Genomic DNA, 19,170 nt, shown 5'->3' with positions numbered 1-19,170 from the left:
AATTGCAACAGTCCACTCAAACAGAATTAGCGTCTGTAGCTTCTCTTCCAGACAACACACATCTCTAATGGAAGGTGGGTGCTACTCAGCTGTAGGGTCACTTCTATTCCCATCACTGAACCAAAGAAAAATCTTGAAAATTCAACCTGCATTTTGTCAACTTTGTCAGTTCCTTGGGCCTGGTCAGAAGGGTATCTTTGTGTTCTCAGTGAACAAGGACAGGAGGAGCATCAGTAAGATCAGACACTGTTTTCTTAGTTGAGTGTGCCAGCCCCATTTAGGACTTGGAGTGCCATTTACATATAAACGGTGTAATTGAAGTGATATTGCAGTGATAGCGGTGAGAGCAGGAGCTGGCATGAATTAGGCTGGTGCTTGATATGCTAATTACAATTCTCTATAATCTATGTAAGCTGTTTGGAAAGAGAATTTAGAATCGGAGAAGATTGAAACCCAGTGAGGCTAAGCGACTGGCTCGGAGGTCACACGGCTGGTTAATTGCAAATTTTCTGTGTGTTTCGAATGTGCAAAAGGTCTTATATACAATATCTCATTTAATTCTTGCAACAACTCTTGGGTGAGCATTTTATTACTACTATTGTCATGCTGTTGGCAGAGAAGGGAAACCACATGGAGAGAAGTTAAGCCACTTACTCACTGTTAGGAAGTGAGGGATCCACCGCGGCCTGCTGAGATTTCAGCTGAGATCAGTCTGGTCCCAAAGCTGGACATTGGCAGGTCATTCTTTGTTTACCAGGAACAGAGCTCAGATTGGGCGTCCCAATTCTTAAATCAGCAAAGAACTTATGCTGCCTAGTTCCATTATTATACACAAAAGGCTGCTTTCTCAAATCAGAAAAAACACTATAAATTTTCTATAAATTCAAGTTAGTTTTCCAGGTGGTTCCTGAACAAATTTACTATTATCAAGATAGTTACATTTCATTCCATGAGCAAGCTGTTTAAATAGCTACAAAGGTTTTACAAACATTGCGAATCAAGAGCAAAAAACATCTCAGCGTGTTTTTCCCATGTCCTCTCATTTGAGATTTGCAGAGTATCTAGCAGTGGCTGATGTTCATAGTCTTTGTTCCTAATTAAAACATAAAAAAGTAAACATTCAGGTTTACATATTTGGAGAGAAGTACTCATACTTTAGCACAGCAAAAGAAATAAATTTTGTAGATGGATAGATAAATTTCTCCTTTATTCAAGAAATTTCTCAGCCACAGGCAGGGCCTCTCTCAGACTTATCCTGAAATTTGTACATACCTTGGTCCTGGTTGTTGGTGCAGGATAAATATGGAAATGTTATGACTCATAGGCCACAAGCCCTGGTTAGGGATTCTCCTCCCCTCGCTGTGCCCTGAGGCTGGCCAAGCGCAACGACAGGAAATCAGTCATTACCCAGAGGCCTACAGAGAGCTTAGATGGTGTGCAGAGTAGAGCTGAGGCGCTGAGGTAGGGTCTTTGTGAAGGAGATGGGTGATGGCTGTGTCTGGTAGATAGTAGATACTCAACAAAAATGTACTCCCTGAATGGTTGACTTGGAAGTCTTTGGGAAAGGAGAAAGAGAAGGAGAAAGATGAACCTTCTGGAGCCCAGAGTAACTTAAAGGGGCAGGAAAGCAGCATGGAGAAGGGGCTTCTCTTCTAAGCACCTGCTCGCTCTTGCATCATCTGAGTGCCTTCCTATTAGAATTTCAGGGGCGTAATCCTGGCCATCCTTTTTCTTCCTCCTTAGATCATCTCTCAGACAGAACACAGCTCCAGTGAAACCTCAATATCCTCCCAAACAGACAAACAGAGGAAGAATGAAATGGTACAACTCTCTCACTAATCATTAATGTGGAAAAACTGCCGTGGGGGACAAGGAGCTGAGAATGTCTAAATCTGAACTAATAAGCTAAGTCAATTCCACACACACATGCAAAATCATCAATAACTTCATGCACCCTGATGACATGATTTTTGCATCTATGACGCTATTATTATTATCAACGGCTTTCCTAAAACATCTTGTTAAATCAGCATTTGATCCAATCACATTGTCTCTGTGCTCAGATAACGTCTGAGACTGAGATACTTACAGTTTTTGAAAGCATGCATCAAGGTCATGCTTCTTATTCACCCCACAGCATGTAAGCACAACCCAAGAGCATTCTGGTAGGCTGGCCCTTGTCCACGGATTATTTCATCGTGCAGCACAAAGGGAAGCGGGCCCAAACACACTATTGTCATTGACTGGACACTGGAAAATCACAGGTAGGTTCCCTCATTCCTAATGCTTTCTGTTTTTCCACGTCTCAAAGAAACTAATTGCTTCCTCCTTTGATCCTCTCAAATAACATTGTCCCACGACCACGTTTAAACTACTGACAGGATCTAAAGACAGCCAGTTATTTCAGGAGCTCAAGGTAAGCATTTCCTTGGATCACCATATGGGGGTTGTGCTGCTCCACACTCAATGGCCCTATTCAAATGTTTAATTAAAAAATTGCTTCCCCACCTCTTTAGGAGCTGGCCTGGTTATATAGTGATTAAGTTTGCATGCTCCACTTCAGTGGCCCAGGGTTTGCAGGTTCAGATTCCAGGTGCAGACCTACACACCACTCATCAAGCCATGCTGTGGTGGCATCCCACATACAAAATAGAGGAAGATGGGCACAGATGTTAGCTCAGGTTCAAGCTTCCTCAAGCAAAAAGATGAAGATTGGCAACAGACGTTAGCTCAGGATCAATCTTCCTAACCAAAAAAAAAAAAAATTCCTTCCCTACCTTTTCAAGTTTTAACATATATAGAATTAGTTTGAGCACAACTCACCCTTCCTCTGTGGACTCCAAGTACTCCCAAAGGCCTCTGATTCCTGATAAATATAAAACTTTCCTTTTGCCATCATCTCACAAATGGAAATTCCAGAAATTCTCCTGGCTTTTTGAACCCAGAAAGCAGACATTTAGCATTAAATTTCCTGTGAAGAAGCAAGACATTGACGGGTATCATCTGCCTGATGACCATTAGTTCTTCCCTTTCAACCGCCTCTCTGACATCTCTCTCTGTGTACATCTCGTGACAAAAGATTTTATTTGCTATTTAGTGTTGCTCTCAGTAAAGAAAAATTAAGATGTTAAATTATTAGCATGAATTTTACCATAAATCTTTATATTGTGCAATGCTACTTTCTAAATGCAAAAACATGAGCATTTATTCACAGAAATTACACAATTTGTGTTTCAAAACTCATACCTTTGTATGTATCTTGCTCTTACCAGAACAGTGGAAATGCTGCCTAAGCCTAACTCACCTGTTTTAATTTTGCTTCTTGACATTTGCACATTTTCCCACACTCCCTACCTTCAGCTTACGAGGAGAAAGGAGGATTGATGGCAGAAGGGGCTGTGGGTTCATCTTCTTTCTCTTTCCTTTTGTGTCATCGTTTTCAGCAGAAGTGCTAATACAGGGAGGTAAAACGAGTAAGAAATAATATGATAGAGTTCCTTGCCATTCATGTTTCTTTGCACTCCATTGCCTTCTTTCTGTGTTCAAAGCAAGTTCTGGTCAAAGCAGTTTCTGATTCAAGAGGAAAGTGTGGCCTCTCAGAGCTGCCAGCGCCCTTGCCTACTCAGTCATGGACAAACACGCCTACCTTGTCTTTGCTTTGAGTCTCGCTTAACTCCATGCAGTGAGGACCCCCCAGGAAGCTGTGCTCAGGGGTCACCAGTGCAGCATGCAGATGGGGTGGCAAGGAACAGCGGACACGCATGTTGCGTGTGTCTGCTCTGCTCATCCACCGGCTCTATGGTCCCACTGGACTGCCCTTTAAAAACACAGTTCAAAGATAAATGTAGTAAGAACTCCAAGTTTAATGCAACAGCAGAGCATTAAGGCAAGGATAGAGCCCTTCTAAACACGGATCCCGTGTTCCTGCAAAGGTTGTATCCCAGGAAGCCAGCCTAGCAGCATGAATGTGCATAATAAAAGACGCAGCGAGCAGCAGCATGGAGTCCACACAGCAGGCGTCTCTCTGTTGAGATAGCACAGCACAGTGGCTGAGAGCTTGGGCTCTGGGGCCAGGCCCCAGCATTGCCAACTTGTATCCTTGGATAAGTTCCTTACTCTCTCTGTGCCTCAGTTTTCTTGCTTCTTAAATGGGGATAATAATGGTACCTAACTCATAGAGTTACTGTGAGGATTAGATCTGAAAGCATATAAATATTTAGAATCATAATACTTGGCATATAACAAGACCTGAATAAAGATTAGCTATTGCTGGTGGGGATGAACGTATGAGGCAACGTATCATTGCTTTGTAATGCCGGTATCTCTGAGACCATGCTCACCAATCAACTTTCTGACAGTAATTTAGCTTTCTACGTAAATCTGAATACAGGCAAAGCATGTGCTTCATAGTTCTGTTTCTCATTGGAAAATAATAAACATGTATTCTCGTTTTCAAATTAAAAAAAGAAACAAGAACAAAAGCATACAGAGGGAAGTAGTTAGGTCTGACGGGGCTTTATGGTGGAGGTAGCAAACGGGCCTTATCAAATGGAATAATGGGTCCTAGATATGCTTGTCCTCCCAGTTTTACAGATGAAGAAACCAAGGCAGAAGGAAAGAAGTAATTCACCAAAGACCACAACACTGTGAAGTGCCAGGGCCAGGCTTTGCATTCATAAGTGCTATGTGAATGCACACACCCCCGGCACACTCTGACCACCGCCCAGCATATGCTGCTCCCTGCTGCTGAGGTGCCAGGGAACCATCAGAGCTACTGTGGACCTTTCCTAGGGGTGAAATGGAGCCACCATGACAAGGGGAGGGAGAGACCATGGAAGAAACGAAAAGCTTTATATTTGAGAACACCTAATGGTGCTTTTTTCCATGCTTTTTAACGAGGGCTCTTGCATTTTCATTTTGCACTGAGCCCCGCAAATTTTGTGGCTGGCCCTGGGTACTACCACTATACCAACTTTCTTTCAATATTTTAATTTTTTTTTTTTTTTTGAGGAAGCTTAGCCCTGAGCTAACATCTGCCGCCAATCCTCCTCTTTTTGCTTAGGAAGACTGACCTTGAGCCAACATCCGTGCCCATCTTCCTCTACTTTATACGTGGGATGCCTACCACAGCATGCCGTGCCAAGCGGTGCCATGTCCGTTCCCAGGATCCGAAAGGGCGAAACCTGGGCCGCCAAAGCGGAACATGCGCACTTAACCGGCCCCAGTATTTTAATTTTTTTAATGTCTGTCTCATCATAAACTTCTCAAGGGCGGGGCCCAGGCCTTTTCATTCTTGATATTTTGGTACCTGTCACAACACTGTCTTTTGCAGAATAAATGAAAAGTGAATATGAATGAATGAAAGTAATAGCCATGGAAAGAACGGGTCACAGAGCATCTGTGAGTTGTTTTCCTAAGCAGCAGTCCTCAGAGACCACTTCACAAAGCCAAAAATCTATCGGGCGAGTCTCAATACTCAATGGTCCCAGTACAGTAACTGACTACTGATTACCTTCATAAACCAGAGCGATTTCTTCAGTATTTGTATTTTCCACGCCAGTCAGCTTTTGTCAGTTTTAAATGATTTGGTTGTCTTAACTTAGCTGAATTTTTGCTTTTCTTTGTTTTGCTACATTTGTTCTTGTCGTTTTCCCCAAGAGGAAAACAGCGATGGGTGGATTCCCGGTTGAAATGCAGGCGTTCTGGGCTGCTTGGAGTTTCACAGAAAGGACCAAGTGATAGTGAAAATACCAACTGTGGTTTAGTTAAGGACATCACTTCTCAACTTTATGTCCATTTCAGGAGGTACAAGACACAAAGCTCATATAGAAGTTGTACATTGTGATTCTTTGTACTTTTCACACCTCAAAATCCGCAGAAGCACTTGCCTGTCTCAGCAGTTCCTGAATTTACAAATTCTTTAAAGGGCCTGAATCTGCTTTGTCATTCACTTTGAAAATTCCAGCGTCTAGGAGGTATTAACTGCTGATGCTTTTGATTTTGATTTCTCTACACTTTACTAATTGAGATTAAAATGAGTTTCTATTTGAAAAAGCTACGAGATAATTATACTCCTGGCCCATCTTCTCCCCCTGGAAGGATATGTAGAAGTTGCATAAATGAAAGCCTTGGTCTCTATAACTTTCAGTGAATAAAGCAAAGATGAAATCCACAATGTTTCACTTGATGGAATGTTGTCTAAGCTTCTAGACTCTTGTAGAGTGAAGAGCTGGAAGGGCGCCAACCCTGAGAGACAGCTTTAAGCAGACAGTGGCTCTAAGTCGTCCTAAGTAACGGCTCCCTTGAACTTGATGACGCATTCGTAGATGCTTTTACGAGTGGGAGTGAGAAAAGAAAGAGAAAGACAACTTTTATGATAGTATAAAATCACAACATGTGTGGAATGTTCTCCAAGATGACAGATGACATCTCTTTGTCATCTTTAAGAATAAAGACCAGAGGAAAATCATAATGACAACAGCCTTTGCAACTCTCCTAACCTGCCAGTTCCTGGCTGTCTTCCTTCCTGACACCGACCTGCTCTACGGGACAATTATCTTAGTCATACTACAGGCAAAGACACACAACCTACCTACTGTGTGCAGGCTTCTGTTCTGCCCTGTGTCTCTGCACTTGAGCAGGCTGTGCTCTAGGGAAGAAAGCAAGATGATGACTGCAGAGCTGAGAGACAGCCCATTTCCCGGCCAAGAAACTTCTCTACAGCACCCTTGAAAGACAGCTGTCGGCCTGGGCAACACCCTCCCAAAGAACTCGCAATTGTACTTTTGGAGATAGCCCATTTCATTCTATTTCATTTATCCTTTTATGGATGAAAACAATTATATCCTTCAAATACCGTGTTTCATTCCTTTGGAAGGTTGAATAAGCAATAAAGTTTTATTTTCTTTATCTGCTCTTTCTAAGCTTCTTTGATTATTTTATTTTTCATTACTTGATAAATTTCCAAACTTACACTAGGAGCTCCTTGATTATATTTGACAGGCATCCTGCAGGGAAAATAGAAATAAATAAACACAAATTCAGATGCATAGCAGAAAGGACTTGGGAGTTCATGGAATCACTGAATGCTGTATCCTAGATTATGGCACTCTGTTGGTGCAAAAGATGAGAACCTGGCTTCACTGTAGAACAGAAGAAATTCGTGGAGCTAAAAGACTTTCCATTCAGCATCATCTCCAAAGTAGGCTTCGACCTGGGCAATCAATGAGCAGGTTTAGCTGCTCAGAGACTTATAGCCTTTAACTATATTGACAATGTTTTTTCAATATCATTACTTTCATTTTTTATTTTCTTGAGGTCACATTGGTTTATGACGTTATATAAATTTCAGGTGTACATCATTATATCATTATATTTCGACTTCTGTATAGACCACACCGTGTTCACCACCAGAAGTCTAGTTTCCATCCAACATCAGACAGATGGGCCCCTTTACTCCTTTTGCCCTCCCCTCATCCCCTTCCCCTCTGGTGACCACTAATCTGATTCTCCATCTCTACATGTTTTTGTTTATTGATCTACATGAGTGAAGTCATACGGTAATTGTCATTCTCATCTGACTTCTCAAAAAATTAAAAATAGAAATACCATATGATCCAGCTATTCCACTTCTGGGTTTTTTTCAATATTTATGCAGTCTTTTCCAGGGAGAAACGAGACCCATTAAAGCACAACAACTATGTTTTGCATATTCATATATCTGTAAAACAGATAATGGCTTCATTTGATTCCTTGCCTTATGCTGACAGCTGTAATTATCAACTCACCAGGCACACACACACCTGTGGTTGAGTAAGTTGGGTTCACTGCTCACAGTAGTGAGGGAGAACGGACACTACGGGGAGCCCTCAGTAAGAGAGTGTCGGAAAGGACATGGATTTGGACTTGTGCAGGATAATTTTGGGGCCGGTTCAATGACGTGGGGCTTTGCTGTGGATTGGTTGCTGTCAGGGAGTCGGGTAATTCTATGATTGGGTGGAGCAAGGCTAAAGCTGTAATTAGTAAGAAGCAGCAGTCACTCAAATTGCTGGGAGAGAGGGATGTTTGGTCATTTCCGTGGTTTAGAAAATGTTTGTGTTTTGTCTGTGTTCGGACATACTATGGAGTGGTCTTGTTTTTGTCTTGATCTAACATGGTCCCAAAGTGGCCTTGTCTGATGTTGAGGTTCTGTGACATTATTTAAGTTTAACAGGAGCATGCCAGGGCTAGCTTTGAGAGTCAGTCCAGATCATAGGAACAAGGAGGCATAGGCGGTGGTGGAGGCCAGCTCCAGATGTCAGGGGTAGCTTTTCTCTTTTCATAATATTTTCTATGTGAGACTATGAGCCCCATAAATGTAGATGCCATGTTTTTTCATCCCTGCTATTTCCAATACCTATATATATCCTAGAATTTTAGAAGGTGTTCAATAAATAATCTTCAAATGAATGAGTGTATAAACGAGAAAGTGGATGAACAGGCTGTGAAGTTTCTTTAGCATCTTCTATCCCAATTATATTTGAAAGAGTTGAACAAAATGAAAAGTCTTCATATCTTCTTAGTGTAGGTGGATATAAAGACGAGTCAATCTGATCCAACTCGGAGACATTCTCACCTTGAGGGGTGTACATCACTCATAGGGTGACCACACTCTGAGCTGCTGCCAGGTCCCGTTCATACCTGTTGTCTCTTGCAGTCATTGATAGCGCCCCATTTCATTCTCAAATAGTCTATGGTCTGGATGGTAAATCATATGATCACCCTGATTATAGAAGGAAGGACAGCTTCATAATAACAACCAGTGGTGAAAGCAGTCACGGGGTTTCCTCGATAGGGGCTGACAGACGAGAGGACCACAAATGCTTTCTAGGGCCTCTTTCTGCTGTCAAATTCTTAGATCCTGTAGGCGATATTTAAAGAAGCAAATATGAAATGGACTTATTCTAAGTAATAATACTGAGAACCACTTAAAAACATGATTAACTCTCAACAGTCGGCGCCAATAGGGTAATCAAGAGTATGTGTGACTAACGCTTGTCATGTTTATTCCATATTAGCCTTCTTAATTATGCTTTTGTTCTACTGAAATTAGTTTATATTCTTTGGGTACATTTTGTCTGAGAATGAACAGAGGGGACCTACAGTTCACTATGGAAAATCCCATGTTGACTAAGTGTTAAAATAGTACAAGTTCACCTTAAACTTCAGATCCATTAAGCAGGGACGTACATTAAAGCTTATTTAAGTTCAACTCCCTAATTTTATAGATGAGGCCTTGAAGGCCCAGGAAGATTGAGCTATTTTGTCCAATATAACTGAACAAATCGTGACTGGGCATAGAACTCACATTGCTCTGTCTTCTCACTGGTAACATTTGCTTGGCAGTAATTTTACGTAGAAATAACAATTAAACTGTGTTTTTATATGTAATCTTATCAGTGTCCTATCTCCTGCGTTATTCAGGAGACTCATTTCATAAGTACCATCTGCTATGAACCTTCTATAAATCTGTTACTGTACTTTTGCTTTCCAGGTAAATCTGCTCTTATTTTGTAGGTAAAGATGAGCATTAAAGTTGGGCAGGAAAGCCAGAGCTGGCAGAAAGAAATGGTTATTGGCATCTTCTGTTTCAACTCTCCATTTCTGTTTTGAAGGCTGGTAACTCCATAGGTAGAGAAATAAACAATGGTGAACTACAATGAAAGCACACACAGACATGCTGTGCATTTCAGAATCTGCATGGGGAAGTGTGCAATGCTCTAAACGAAAAGGGTGACAACATAACCCATTAATCTCCCTGAAGTTTTCAGAGTACACATGCTGCTGACCAGGAAAGGTAGAGAACTTTGATTAGTTTTCCTTATTTAACAACATATTTTCCATGTGCATCAAGCTTAGAATTCCAAAATAGTTAAAAAAAAGAATCTAAAGAATTTGAGCAGTTATGTTGTAAGAGGAAAGGACCCCCAATTTTTAATTTCAAGTTTAGCAAACGTGCCAAGAGCTTCTCTAAGAGAACACTGCCTCCTTTAATGAAAGAAGGCCTTGAAGAATCACCACCCCCACTCCTATCTCCTGGGGGTTCACACACCTAGATTCTGCTATTTTCTCCAGTGCAAGGAAGGGATGCTATCCCAACACCCACCACTGGGGCGCCCTCCAAGACATCTCAGATCTTTGTAGGCGGGAGCAGTGGTTCTCAACTACAGCAGTGCATAGCCCTCTTTTCTTACAAATGTCTCTTACTTTCATGAAATGAGAATCATTATGTGTGTGTGTATCACTCCCCTGTACATGTATTTTTAAAAATCAATATAATGCTCTACTGGTAATACAAAAGAGAAATAATAAAGAACATAACTTAGGGCTGGTCCCGTGGCCTAGTGGTTAAGTTCAGTGGGCTCCGCTCTGGCCCAGGTTCAGTTCCCAGTGTGGACCTACACCACTTCTTGGCAGTCATGCTGTGGCTGTGACCCACATACAAAATAGAGCAAGATTGGCATGGATGTTAGCTCAGGGTGAATCTTCCTCAGAAAACAGAAAACAACAACAAAAACATTTATAACAAAAAAATATGTATTCAACATTTAAGCTTAGGTACAAATATACTAGAAATATATATAATGAAGTAGTCAGATTCTATACATAGAGGCAACTGCTAAAATGCAGACAAATACAGGTGTGTTATATTGATGACTCAAATACTTTGAGTGGCACTGCCATCGATGAAATGATCAAACATAAAAAACTCATTGTAAATCTCCAAATAAAATGAAGTCCACTCTTGATTCCTATTGCAGCTGCATTCCTATGTCAGAGTACCATGTTTATGTGTCAAACAGTGCTATAGAACAAACATCCATACCCCTTGTCCCAACTTCATGTTTAATCCTGACGACCACGGGGATGGTGTTAGGAGGGGGAGCTCTGGGAGATGAGCAGCTCACGATGGTGCAGCACGATGGGATCAGTGCCCCTACAAAAGACCTCGGAAAGCTCCCTTGCCCCTTCCACCATGTGAGGACACGAGAAGATGGCAGGCAGCCTGCAACTCGGGAGAGGACTCCCACCAGAGCCCAACCATGCTGGCATTCTGAGCTCAGACTTCCAGCCTCCAGATCTGTGAGAAATAAGTTTCTATTGTTTATAAGCCACCCAGTCTGTAGTGTTCTGTTATGGCAGCCAGAACAGACTAAGACAAACAGTTACATTCTGGGCTCAGATAATGATAAACATATATATTTTCTAACCTACACAGTGTTTCAGAAGGCTGTCTGGAAGTCGTGCAGCATGTGGAACAATTCTTCTCTGGGCATCCTGCAGACATCTTGCATCTCTGACTCCGCCCCCCCCCCCCCCCAAATTCCACTAGTCTGCCCAATCCAACAGCAGTGACAACAAAGAATACTTCCACAAACTTCCCAAATGCTCCTAGAGGCTGCTTCCACCCTCACTGAGAAGCACTGTTCAGGAGCCAAAGGCCCTCCTGCTCCTCTCATCTATACCCTTCCTCCAGGTTCTCAGATCAGAGGGAGACGAGAGCCCTTTGGCGGGACATGTGTCCAGTTCAGTCTTAACTGAGTACATCTTTATTGAAACCTCCTCATCTCAATCATCCAGATTTTCACACACAGCATTAAACGGAGTTTCAAAAGGAACCAAGAGAAAATGCAAATGACAAGCATATGACACTTGGAGCTGTGTGTTACTAATACTAACACAGTGTTTCTCAGAGTGCGGTCAGGGGTTATCTGCATCAAAAGTATTTGTTAAAAATACAGATTCTGGGGCTCCACTCCACACCTTTGAAATCAACTCTCTGGGGCATGTGGCCATATCATCTGCATTTTTTTGAACAAGCTCACCAGGTGATTTTAATGCCCTCAAGGTTTAAGAGCCTCTGACGCTGTCATCATTACCACCACCACCACTACCACACACAGCTGCCAATCTGCTCATGAGAAGGAGTCAGCGGGGCCTTGCAGGACTGGCCTTTTCTAGGTCCCACATGGCATTTTGGCAGTAACCCTGCAAGAGGAGCTGGGAGGCACCCTGCCCGCATCCTGGGGTTGGACGCATCAGCTTCAAATGCAGGAGGGCCACCTGAATTCACATTGTCCTTTTTTAACCCTAACTTTCCTGAAGCACCAAAAAAATTGCCCACTCTGATAAAAATCTCCTCTCCTTTCCACTCTTTTCAAAGAGGATAATTTCTTATTATTTAAATGAGAAAGATTTGATATTCTAAATGTGCTTTTGTGTTAAAATAAGGGAAAAAAACTGGAAAATAGATATGTCCCTAGGTTTGGACAAGGTTTTGAGGATGCAGAATTCTGCATATAGTACTGCCTGTGAGTACAGAGCAGTAAGGGACACGCAGGCCTAAGTCGTATTTTTTCTTCTATGAGTCAAACAAAGCGGAAAAAAAAATTGTTTCTCTTTATATAATGGTACAGACACAGACTAGATTTCTAACTTACACTCCAAGTTTCAACTCTTATTTTAAAGAGTGTTGAAGATTATTCCATTGGTATTAAACAATAACAGTGATGGTGATATTGATAATAAGACGCAAGGGCACACAGAGTGCAAATGACTTAGGCAGGATTTGAACCCATACTTACCTGCTGTCGATGCCTCCTGTCACCATACCTCACTGCTCTTTGACAAGAAGGTCACGGATTCAGTCATACTCAACTACTTATTACAATTAGGCCTCGGCAGAAGAATGAGAAAATCGGAACCCTAGAGTATAGTGCAAGGACTTACAACACAGGGATTACACTGCTGGGAATGCGTCACAGAGGTGGGGGAGGAATCAAGCTCCAAACAGGGGACACTGAAGTGATGGGAGATTTGCAACCACAGGAAGCCACCACCACCCTCACCTGAGAGGCAACGGGGGGAGGTAAAGTCACCAGACGGAGCAGGTCATCCAGTGAAAACTGGAACCCCAATAAGCCAGTCCACAAAGGAGACCCAGCATCTCTGAAGAAGTCACTTGAGGCAGACAGGGAAGGTAAGAAACACTACACTGGTTTCTCCCTTGCTGTTACACGCCAATCTCCCACAATGCCTCCCACTGGCCAAACCCAGCCAGCAAACCCAGGAACCTGGAAAACCAACCCTTATGGGCTATTCCCCCTCTATACAGAGTGAGTCAGGGAAGGGCAAGAACTCAGTCTGAGGGCAGACAAATCCAAACAGGCACACCCATACTAGATTTTATTGTTTTCCAGAATAAAGCTCTTTAAGGTTCCTTTAAATAGTAAGCCCCCTAATGCCTTTAGATTAACGTGATTCAACAACAAAAAGATTTTTAAATCACATGTGACATTAAAAACATTTAATATGTAAGCAGACATCTCTTTATACCTATAATTCACTGAAGATTGGAAAACAAAGAAAGCATTATTGAACACCTGGTTGCCAAGGGCCAGCTGGAACAATTGCCAGGCTAATAATTCGGAGTAGGAGTTTTGTTTGACTTACTAGCTGAGGGAAAGGGAAGCTGGCTGCAAAGCGAATGGTCATCTGGCTAATATTTTTGGAAGACTAACTTACTGAAACCCTTTTAAGGTGGCCTTTTGCATGGTTATATGTGGTATGAGGAGTGGCAAGCTTGTGCTAAGAGTCCTGGACGTAGTTCTTTAGAAATGTGAGGGTGACGGAGACTATGGGTCTCTGGAGGAAGTTCTAAGTGCAGCTCCTGGACCCCGAGTTCCACTCAGTTGTGCTCCGGAGACCCACAGCGGCCCCTTTCTGATTAATGGTCGGCTCCAGAAGGGGACAGTTAGGGCGCCCTCTAGCGGGGAGCTGGCCGGGCGTGGCGGCGGGGCACCTCTCCAGCCCTTCTGTGGCATTCTCCAAATACTCCACGAAACATGGCTGTGCTCTTATTAGATATCGAGTCAAAGGAGATTCAGTACTGATTATACTTTGTGTGTGCTGTCACACATTCAGAGGAACTGCCACATAAAGGACTCACATGAAACGAGAGACAGCAGCAGAGCAGACGAGGTCCCAGCGTCCTCCAGAGCTCGGTCACAGGACGTGGAAGGCATCTCCGCGGGGATCTAAGAAGAAGCAGACAGGACGTCTTCTGGGAAGACGGCTCTGCTGACTTACAGGATTTTTATTTGTAAAAAAATCACTTTATCCTGCATTTTTTGAAGGAGGTAGCTAAGGAGGGTAATTTGTGGTTAAGATCAGACTTTGGAGTCTAGTTTCCATTTTTTTAAAAATCTGCTTTATCTCCCCAAATCCCCCCGGTACATAGTTGTATATCTTAGTTGTAGGTCCTTCTAGTTGTTAGTTTTCCTTTTATCTTCGCAAGTCTGTCCCGTTTTCTCTACCGCTACTACCACGGCTCCCTCATCTGTGCACATTGCCACAGCTCCCCCTCATCGGCCTCTCTCTCCTGCTGCTGCCGCTGCGGGTGGGATCTTTCTAAGCAAATAAGATCAGAATCCTCGGAGGGCTCCGCCAGCCTCTAGGACAACGTCCAGATTCCGCCGCAGGACACTCGGTCCGACCACCCTCCAGCGTCATCTCACCTACAGCCTCTGCTCTGGCAAGTCCTGGGCACTCACCCAGGAGACCAACCTCCCTTCGGGGGAACTCCAACCTCCCCGGGCCGGGCCGGGAGAGCGCCCTCCCAGCAACTTGTAATGATTGCCTTCTCCAAAACCTAGTCTCCACAGGCTGGGCCTTATTCCTCTGAGTACTGCCCAACATCCAACGCCTGGCACAAAAACTGCCTCAAGGATAGTTGAGAGGCACTTTACAGTTTACACAGTGTTTTCTCGTATTTGCTCATTTAATCCCCACAAACACTCAGGTGGCAGTATTTCCTAAGTATACAGACGAGGGAACTGAGGTTCAAGAAGGTCAGTGGCCCAAGTTAGACTCAAGCTCCTTGTTCTCTGAGCGGATAGCGCGCAGGATTGAGAATTCCAGACTTGGGTGTGAATCCCGACCCAGCCAAGTCCTGGCTAGGGGCCGACTTCACCCCCCTGCACCCATGTCCTCGTCCTTAACGAAGACTAATTCCAATTCGGACTAAGAAGGATGGAATAAAACAATGCCATGAAGCGTCTAACGGTGTCTGGCCTGCAGCCGGAACTATAAATGTGAGCGCCCTTTCTGACCCCGAGCTTGGGAGCTGCTTCTCCTATTTCTACAGCAGCTCCTCCTTCTTTGAGCTCCGGAGGCCGCTGCGGGTGCCAACTGTGGAGCGCCGTGCCCGTTCTGACGCGATAGCTGCACCGGGTACCAGCAATCCTTAAAGGAGGGTGGCCTCCCGGCGCAGCTTTGAGAGTGCAGTGGGGGAGGGGGAACTACCCGGCCCTGGGAGGCCGGGGTTGGATGAAGGGCCTGTGGGGGGCGTTGGTCAACCGAGGGACAGCTGGCGCCCCGCGGCACACACTACAGAGGGGCCCACCCACGCCTCCCGAACCTCCCCCCCGCGTCTCCCCCAAGTGGCCGGGCCCGCCCCTTCCCTCCACTTCACCTCTGCTGCTTCCCCCCCTCCCCAGCTCCTGGCACTGTCTCTGGGGCCTCAGAAAGCAAGGAGGGTCCCAGGGCAGAGAGGGCTGGGGACGCAGCCGGCGCCGGAGCCCCGGGGGAGCGCAGGCCCCGCCCCCACCACGGCGCCGGCTGGCAGCCGGCGGGACATGCGCACGCGGCGCGGGGCACTGGGCGCGGGGCGCCGGGGGCGGGGAGCGCGCGTGCAGTGTCTCCGCCGGGAGCGGCGGGGGCGGGGACGGACGCGGGCCGGAGCCGGCGGGCGGGCCGTGGGCGGGGAGCAGGACGCGGGAGCAGGGAGCGCGCCGCCCGCGCCGCTGCCGGGCGACGGACCCGCGAGCCCGGACCGCGGCGTCCAGGGGATGCGAGCGGCAGGGAGCTGCCGCGCCGCTGCGCCGGGAGAACTCGAGTGGCGGTGACCTCAGCGAGGGGAGAGCGAGGCGACGGCGGCTGCAAGCCCCGCGGGGATCCTTGGGCCCGGGGGCGGGGGGGCCGCGGCGGCGCGGGAGCGCGGGGCGCAGACCGGGCGGGGCTGGGGGACAGTGATGAGCGAGCGCGCGGGGAGGCTGCACGCCGCCGCCGCCGCCGCCCGGAGCAGCTGCCGCCCGAGCTGCTGCTCGCGGCCCGGGCCCCGGCCATGGAGACGCTGAATGGCCCCGCGGGCAGCGGCGCGCCGGACGCGAAGCCGCAGCCGCCCGGCCAGCACCACCGCCACCATCACCTCCACCCGCTGGCCGAGCGGAGGCGGCTGCACCGCGCACCCTCGCCCGCCAGACCGTTCCTCAAGGACCTGCACGGCCGGCCCGCCGCGCCCGGCCCAGCCCCGGCCGCCCCCTCCCCGGGCCGAGCCCCGGCGCCCGCCGCCCCGCGCTCGCCCAGCCTCGCGGGCAAGGCGCCGCCCTCGCCGGTGCCCCTGGCCGCGCCCGGCCGCCTCTCCCGGCGCAGCGGCGGTGCCCCGGGCGCGAAGGACAAGCCGCCGCCGGGCGCCGGGGCCAGGGCAGCGGGCGGCGCCAAGGCCGCTCCGGGCCCCAGGAGGGCAGCGCGCGCGGCGCCCGCCGAGCCTCTGCCCCGGGCCGGGAAGCCGCTGCCGCCCGGGGCCGAGCCACCGCCCACCGCTGCCAAGGGCCGCAAGGCCAAACGTGGCTCCGGGACGCTCCCCGCCCGCGCGGCCGGGCTCCCCACCCCCGCCGCCCCGGTCCCCTCGGTGATCCTCGCCGTGACCTCCGCGGCCGGCTCCCCGGCCCCCGGCTCGCGCATCAGCCACACCGACAGCAGCTCTGACCTCTCGGACTGCCCCTCCGAACCCCTGTCGGATGAGCAGCGCCTGCTCCCCGCCGCCAGCAGCGACGCCGAGTCCGGCACGGGTTCCAGCGACCGGGAACCCCTGCGAGCAGCCCCTACTGCGAGCCCCGCAGCTCGGGGGGCGCCGCCCGGCAGCCCCGAGCCCTCCGCGCTCCTCGCCGTACCCACCGCCTCCGGCGTCTGCCTCGGGGGTCGGAGCAGCCCGGGCGGGGTCCCCGCGGCGTCCTCGGCGCCCGGCTTGGCGGAGGATGCCGGGGAGCGCGTGCTGCTGGAGCAAACTCTACCCGGGAACCCCAAGGAGCCCGGCTCGGGCGATCAACCCCAGCTGGTACCGGCGGTGGAGGAGGAGGAGCTGCTGCGGGAGATGGAGGAGCTTCGCTCGGAGAATGACTATCTCAAGGTAAGCAGTGGCTCTGCCGGAGGTGTCCCGGAGGCGGCCCCGGAGGGTCTGGGTGCGAGCCGGGACTCGCGAGCCCGCTTCGGGTGCTGACAAGCGCTTTCCCTCTTTTGCCATTCACTTGTCTGCCCCCACCTACGCTGGGCATTGGGAACTTAAGTCAAAACTTCTAAAAGGACAAGAAGACCTGTAGGTCCGGGCTGGTTCTCGACACATTTAGCTTTTCTTGTTTCTAGAAATTCTTTTTTCTCTCTGCTGATGCTTTTGCTCCTGGGGAAGAGATGGTTATAGTCACATTTTGGATACACAGTCGACCCCCACATACCTGCCCATCCTCACCTGTGGGAGTGGGTTATCCCTAGCCAAGGAGCTCTGGTCCGGGCCACGTGGGGGTGTGTGTCGGTTCCAGAGGGTGCGGTGGCCCAGGCTGCTGATGCGCCTGCTGCTTCTCCTGCAGTTACAGCAACCAGCGCCCTCAGTGTCTTCCTGAGGGCTCAGACAGCACAGGCAGAGGGGGCTCCGCTGTTTACGATGGTAAACCTAAGTTCAGGGGTCCCCTGCGTGTGGCCTGGGTTGAGGGGCCACAGTGTTTTGCTGGTCAGTCCTTTGTAAGCGTCCACGAGCAGACTTTTCCGTGTCAGGAGAGGCCACTGGTTCCCTCCACACGCCAGCAACTTTCGAGGGAATCGCAACCTCTGCCACCCTATCTCTGAATATTTTCTGGCAGGGCCTGCAGACAGTGGCCTCTCAGTCTTGGTAGCTTTGGGGCGCTCAATCTGACTGGTTTTTCTGGGAGGAGGAGGGATGGTGCTACAGAACAGAGGGTTTAGACAGTTTTGGGGGGTCAAGACAGTCAAGGTGACTTGAGAGAAAATAAGGGGATTGTATTGAGGGCAACAGTTTTAATCTATTGTAATCCACAGGCTAGTGGTATAAACCTTCTCATGTTTCTGTTGAGAGGGTAACATGTATCTTCCCAAACCAGTTTGCTTGCCCTCCTTTATCACTGGGTTTGTGATCTGCGCTGATTTCTCAGCAAGTGCTGAACCTACCCTAACGAGGCCCAGTTTTTGGCCGCTGGGACCAAGTGTGTGGGCCTTTAAGGTGAATGGTGGTGAAGTGTGCAGTTCCAACTGGAGTCAGTTGACTGCAGTAGTCCTAGTCCTCAACTTCTCATGAGGAGTGGCTCTAAGCGGCGAGCCCAGGAGTTGTTTATCCAGTGCGGAGGTAACAGTGAGGCAGACCAGGGGACAGGTGAGAGAAGAGCAGGCTGGGTCTGGAGGGAGATGTTTCAGATACTACTCTTCTGTCACAACAGTGAAATTCAGAGGTGTTGAGAGAAAGGGCAACTGTGTTGTGTGTGACTCTCTTGAGAGATCAGCACTTTTGTAAATCTTTAACAAATGTAAGCTCCCTGTAGGCGAGAAAGATGGTCTTGTTCAGTTTTGCAGCAGGAACGCTTAGCATAATCCGTGACCCACAGTGTTTCTGATTGATGTTTATGTAAATCATGGCTGCTAAGCAACAGAAAATTGAGGTTTTTTTAAAAGAAAGTTGTTAAGGTAGCCAGTCTGACATTTCAGGATTCATTTCCGGGTAACTGGCTGTTTGCTTTATCTTTTCACATTTTTCGATTCTCAGGGGATGAAATAGGTATCTGACCCGGGCGTCTGATCGGGTGTATTTGATATTTCAGTGAATCGTCACAGCAATATTGGATATAATTGTTGTTATATTTATTATAACCCCAATTTCATAGACAGGGATGCTGAGAACTCAGAAGCCTTAATGACTTGCCCAAGATCATACAGCTAGTGGGTGGGGCAGCTTCTGTTTTTACCGCCTCCGGAGGCTTTGCTTGTTTCCCTGTGCCAGGCTGCGTCTCTCTTTCCTGCCAGGCTGCTTTTCTCAGAGTACACTGCTTGCTTTAGAGTTATTTTATTAAC

General features: G+C 47.6%; 1 protein-coding gene and 2 long non-coding RNA genes across 18 annotated transcripts in view; 1 reads left to right on the top strand and 2 right to left on the bottom strand.

The window, feature by feature from the left end:
- Positions 1–891: 891 nt before the first annotated feature.
- Positions 892–1,555, bottom strand: LOC139084797 (uncharacterized). Its single transcript, XR_011542549.1, has 2 exons — positions 1,273–1,555; positions 892–1,093 (listed from the first exon to the last, which is right to left on the bottom strand). It is a non-coding gene; the product is annotated as an uncharacterized lncRNA (long non-coding RNA).
- Positions 1,556–2,855: 1,300 nt separating this feature from the next.
- Positions 2,856–14,076, bottom strand: LOC139084796 (uncharacterized). The gene is made up of 3 exons (XR_011542548.1): positions 13,988–14,076; positions 3,355–3,451; positions 2,856–2,971 (listed from the first exon to the last, which is right to left on the bottom strand). It is a non-coding gene; the product is annotated as an uncharacterized lncRNA (long non-coding RNA).
- A 1,696-nt stretch (positions 14,077–15,772) lies between these two features.
- MTCL1 (microtubule crosslinking factor 1) overlaps positions 15,773–19,170 on the top strand; it is a 142,247-nt gene continuing 138,849 nt past the window's right edge. For 5 of the 16 annotated variants that reach the window (XM_070629491.1, XM_070629490.1, XM_070629479.1 and 2 more), the window contains exon 1: positions 15,776–17,227. In XM_070629491.1, the coding sequence (XP_070485592.1) occupies positions 16,163–17,227 (1,065 nt within the window). In that variant the 5' untranslated portion in view covers positions 15,776–16,162. Of the gene's footprint in view, positions 17,228–19,170 lie in introns of all 16 variants that reach the window. The other 11 variants (XM_070629492.1, XM_070629480.1, XM_070629482.1 and 8 more) reach the window with 4 other exon arrangements.

This window comes from Equus przewalskii, chromosome 7, assembly GCF_037783145.1.
Source record: "Equus przewalskii isolate Varuska chromosome 7, EquPr2, whole genome shotgun sequence".
Taxonomy (NCBI): Eukaryota; Metazoa; Chordata; class Mammalia; order Perissodactyla; family Equidae; genus Equus; species Equus przewalskii.
Note: the sequence above shows the minus strand (reverse complement) of the source record. Positions and strands in the feature narration are given on the sequence as shown.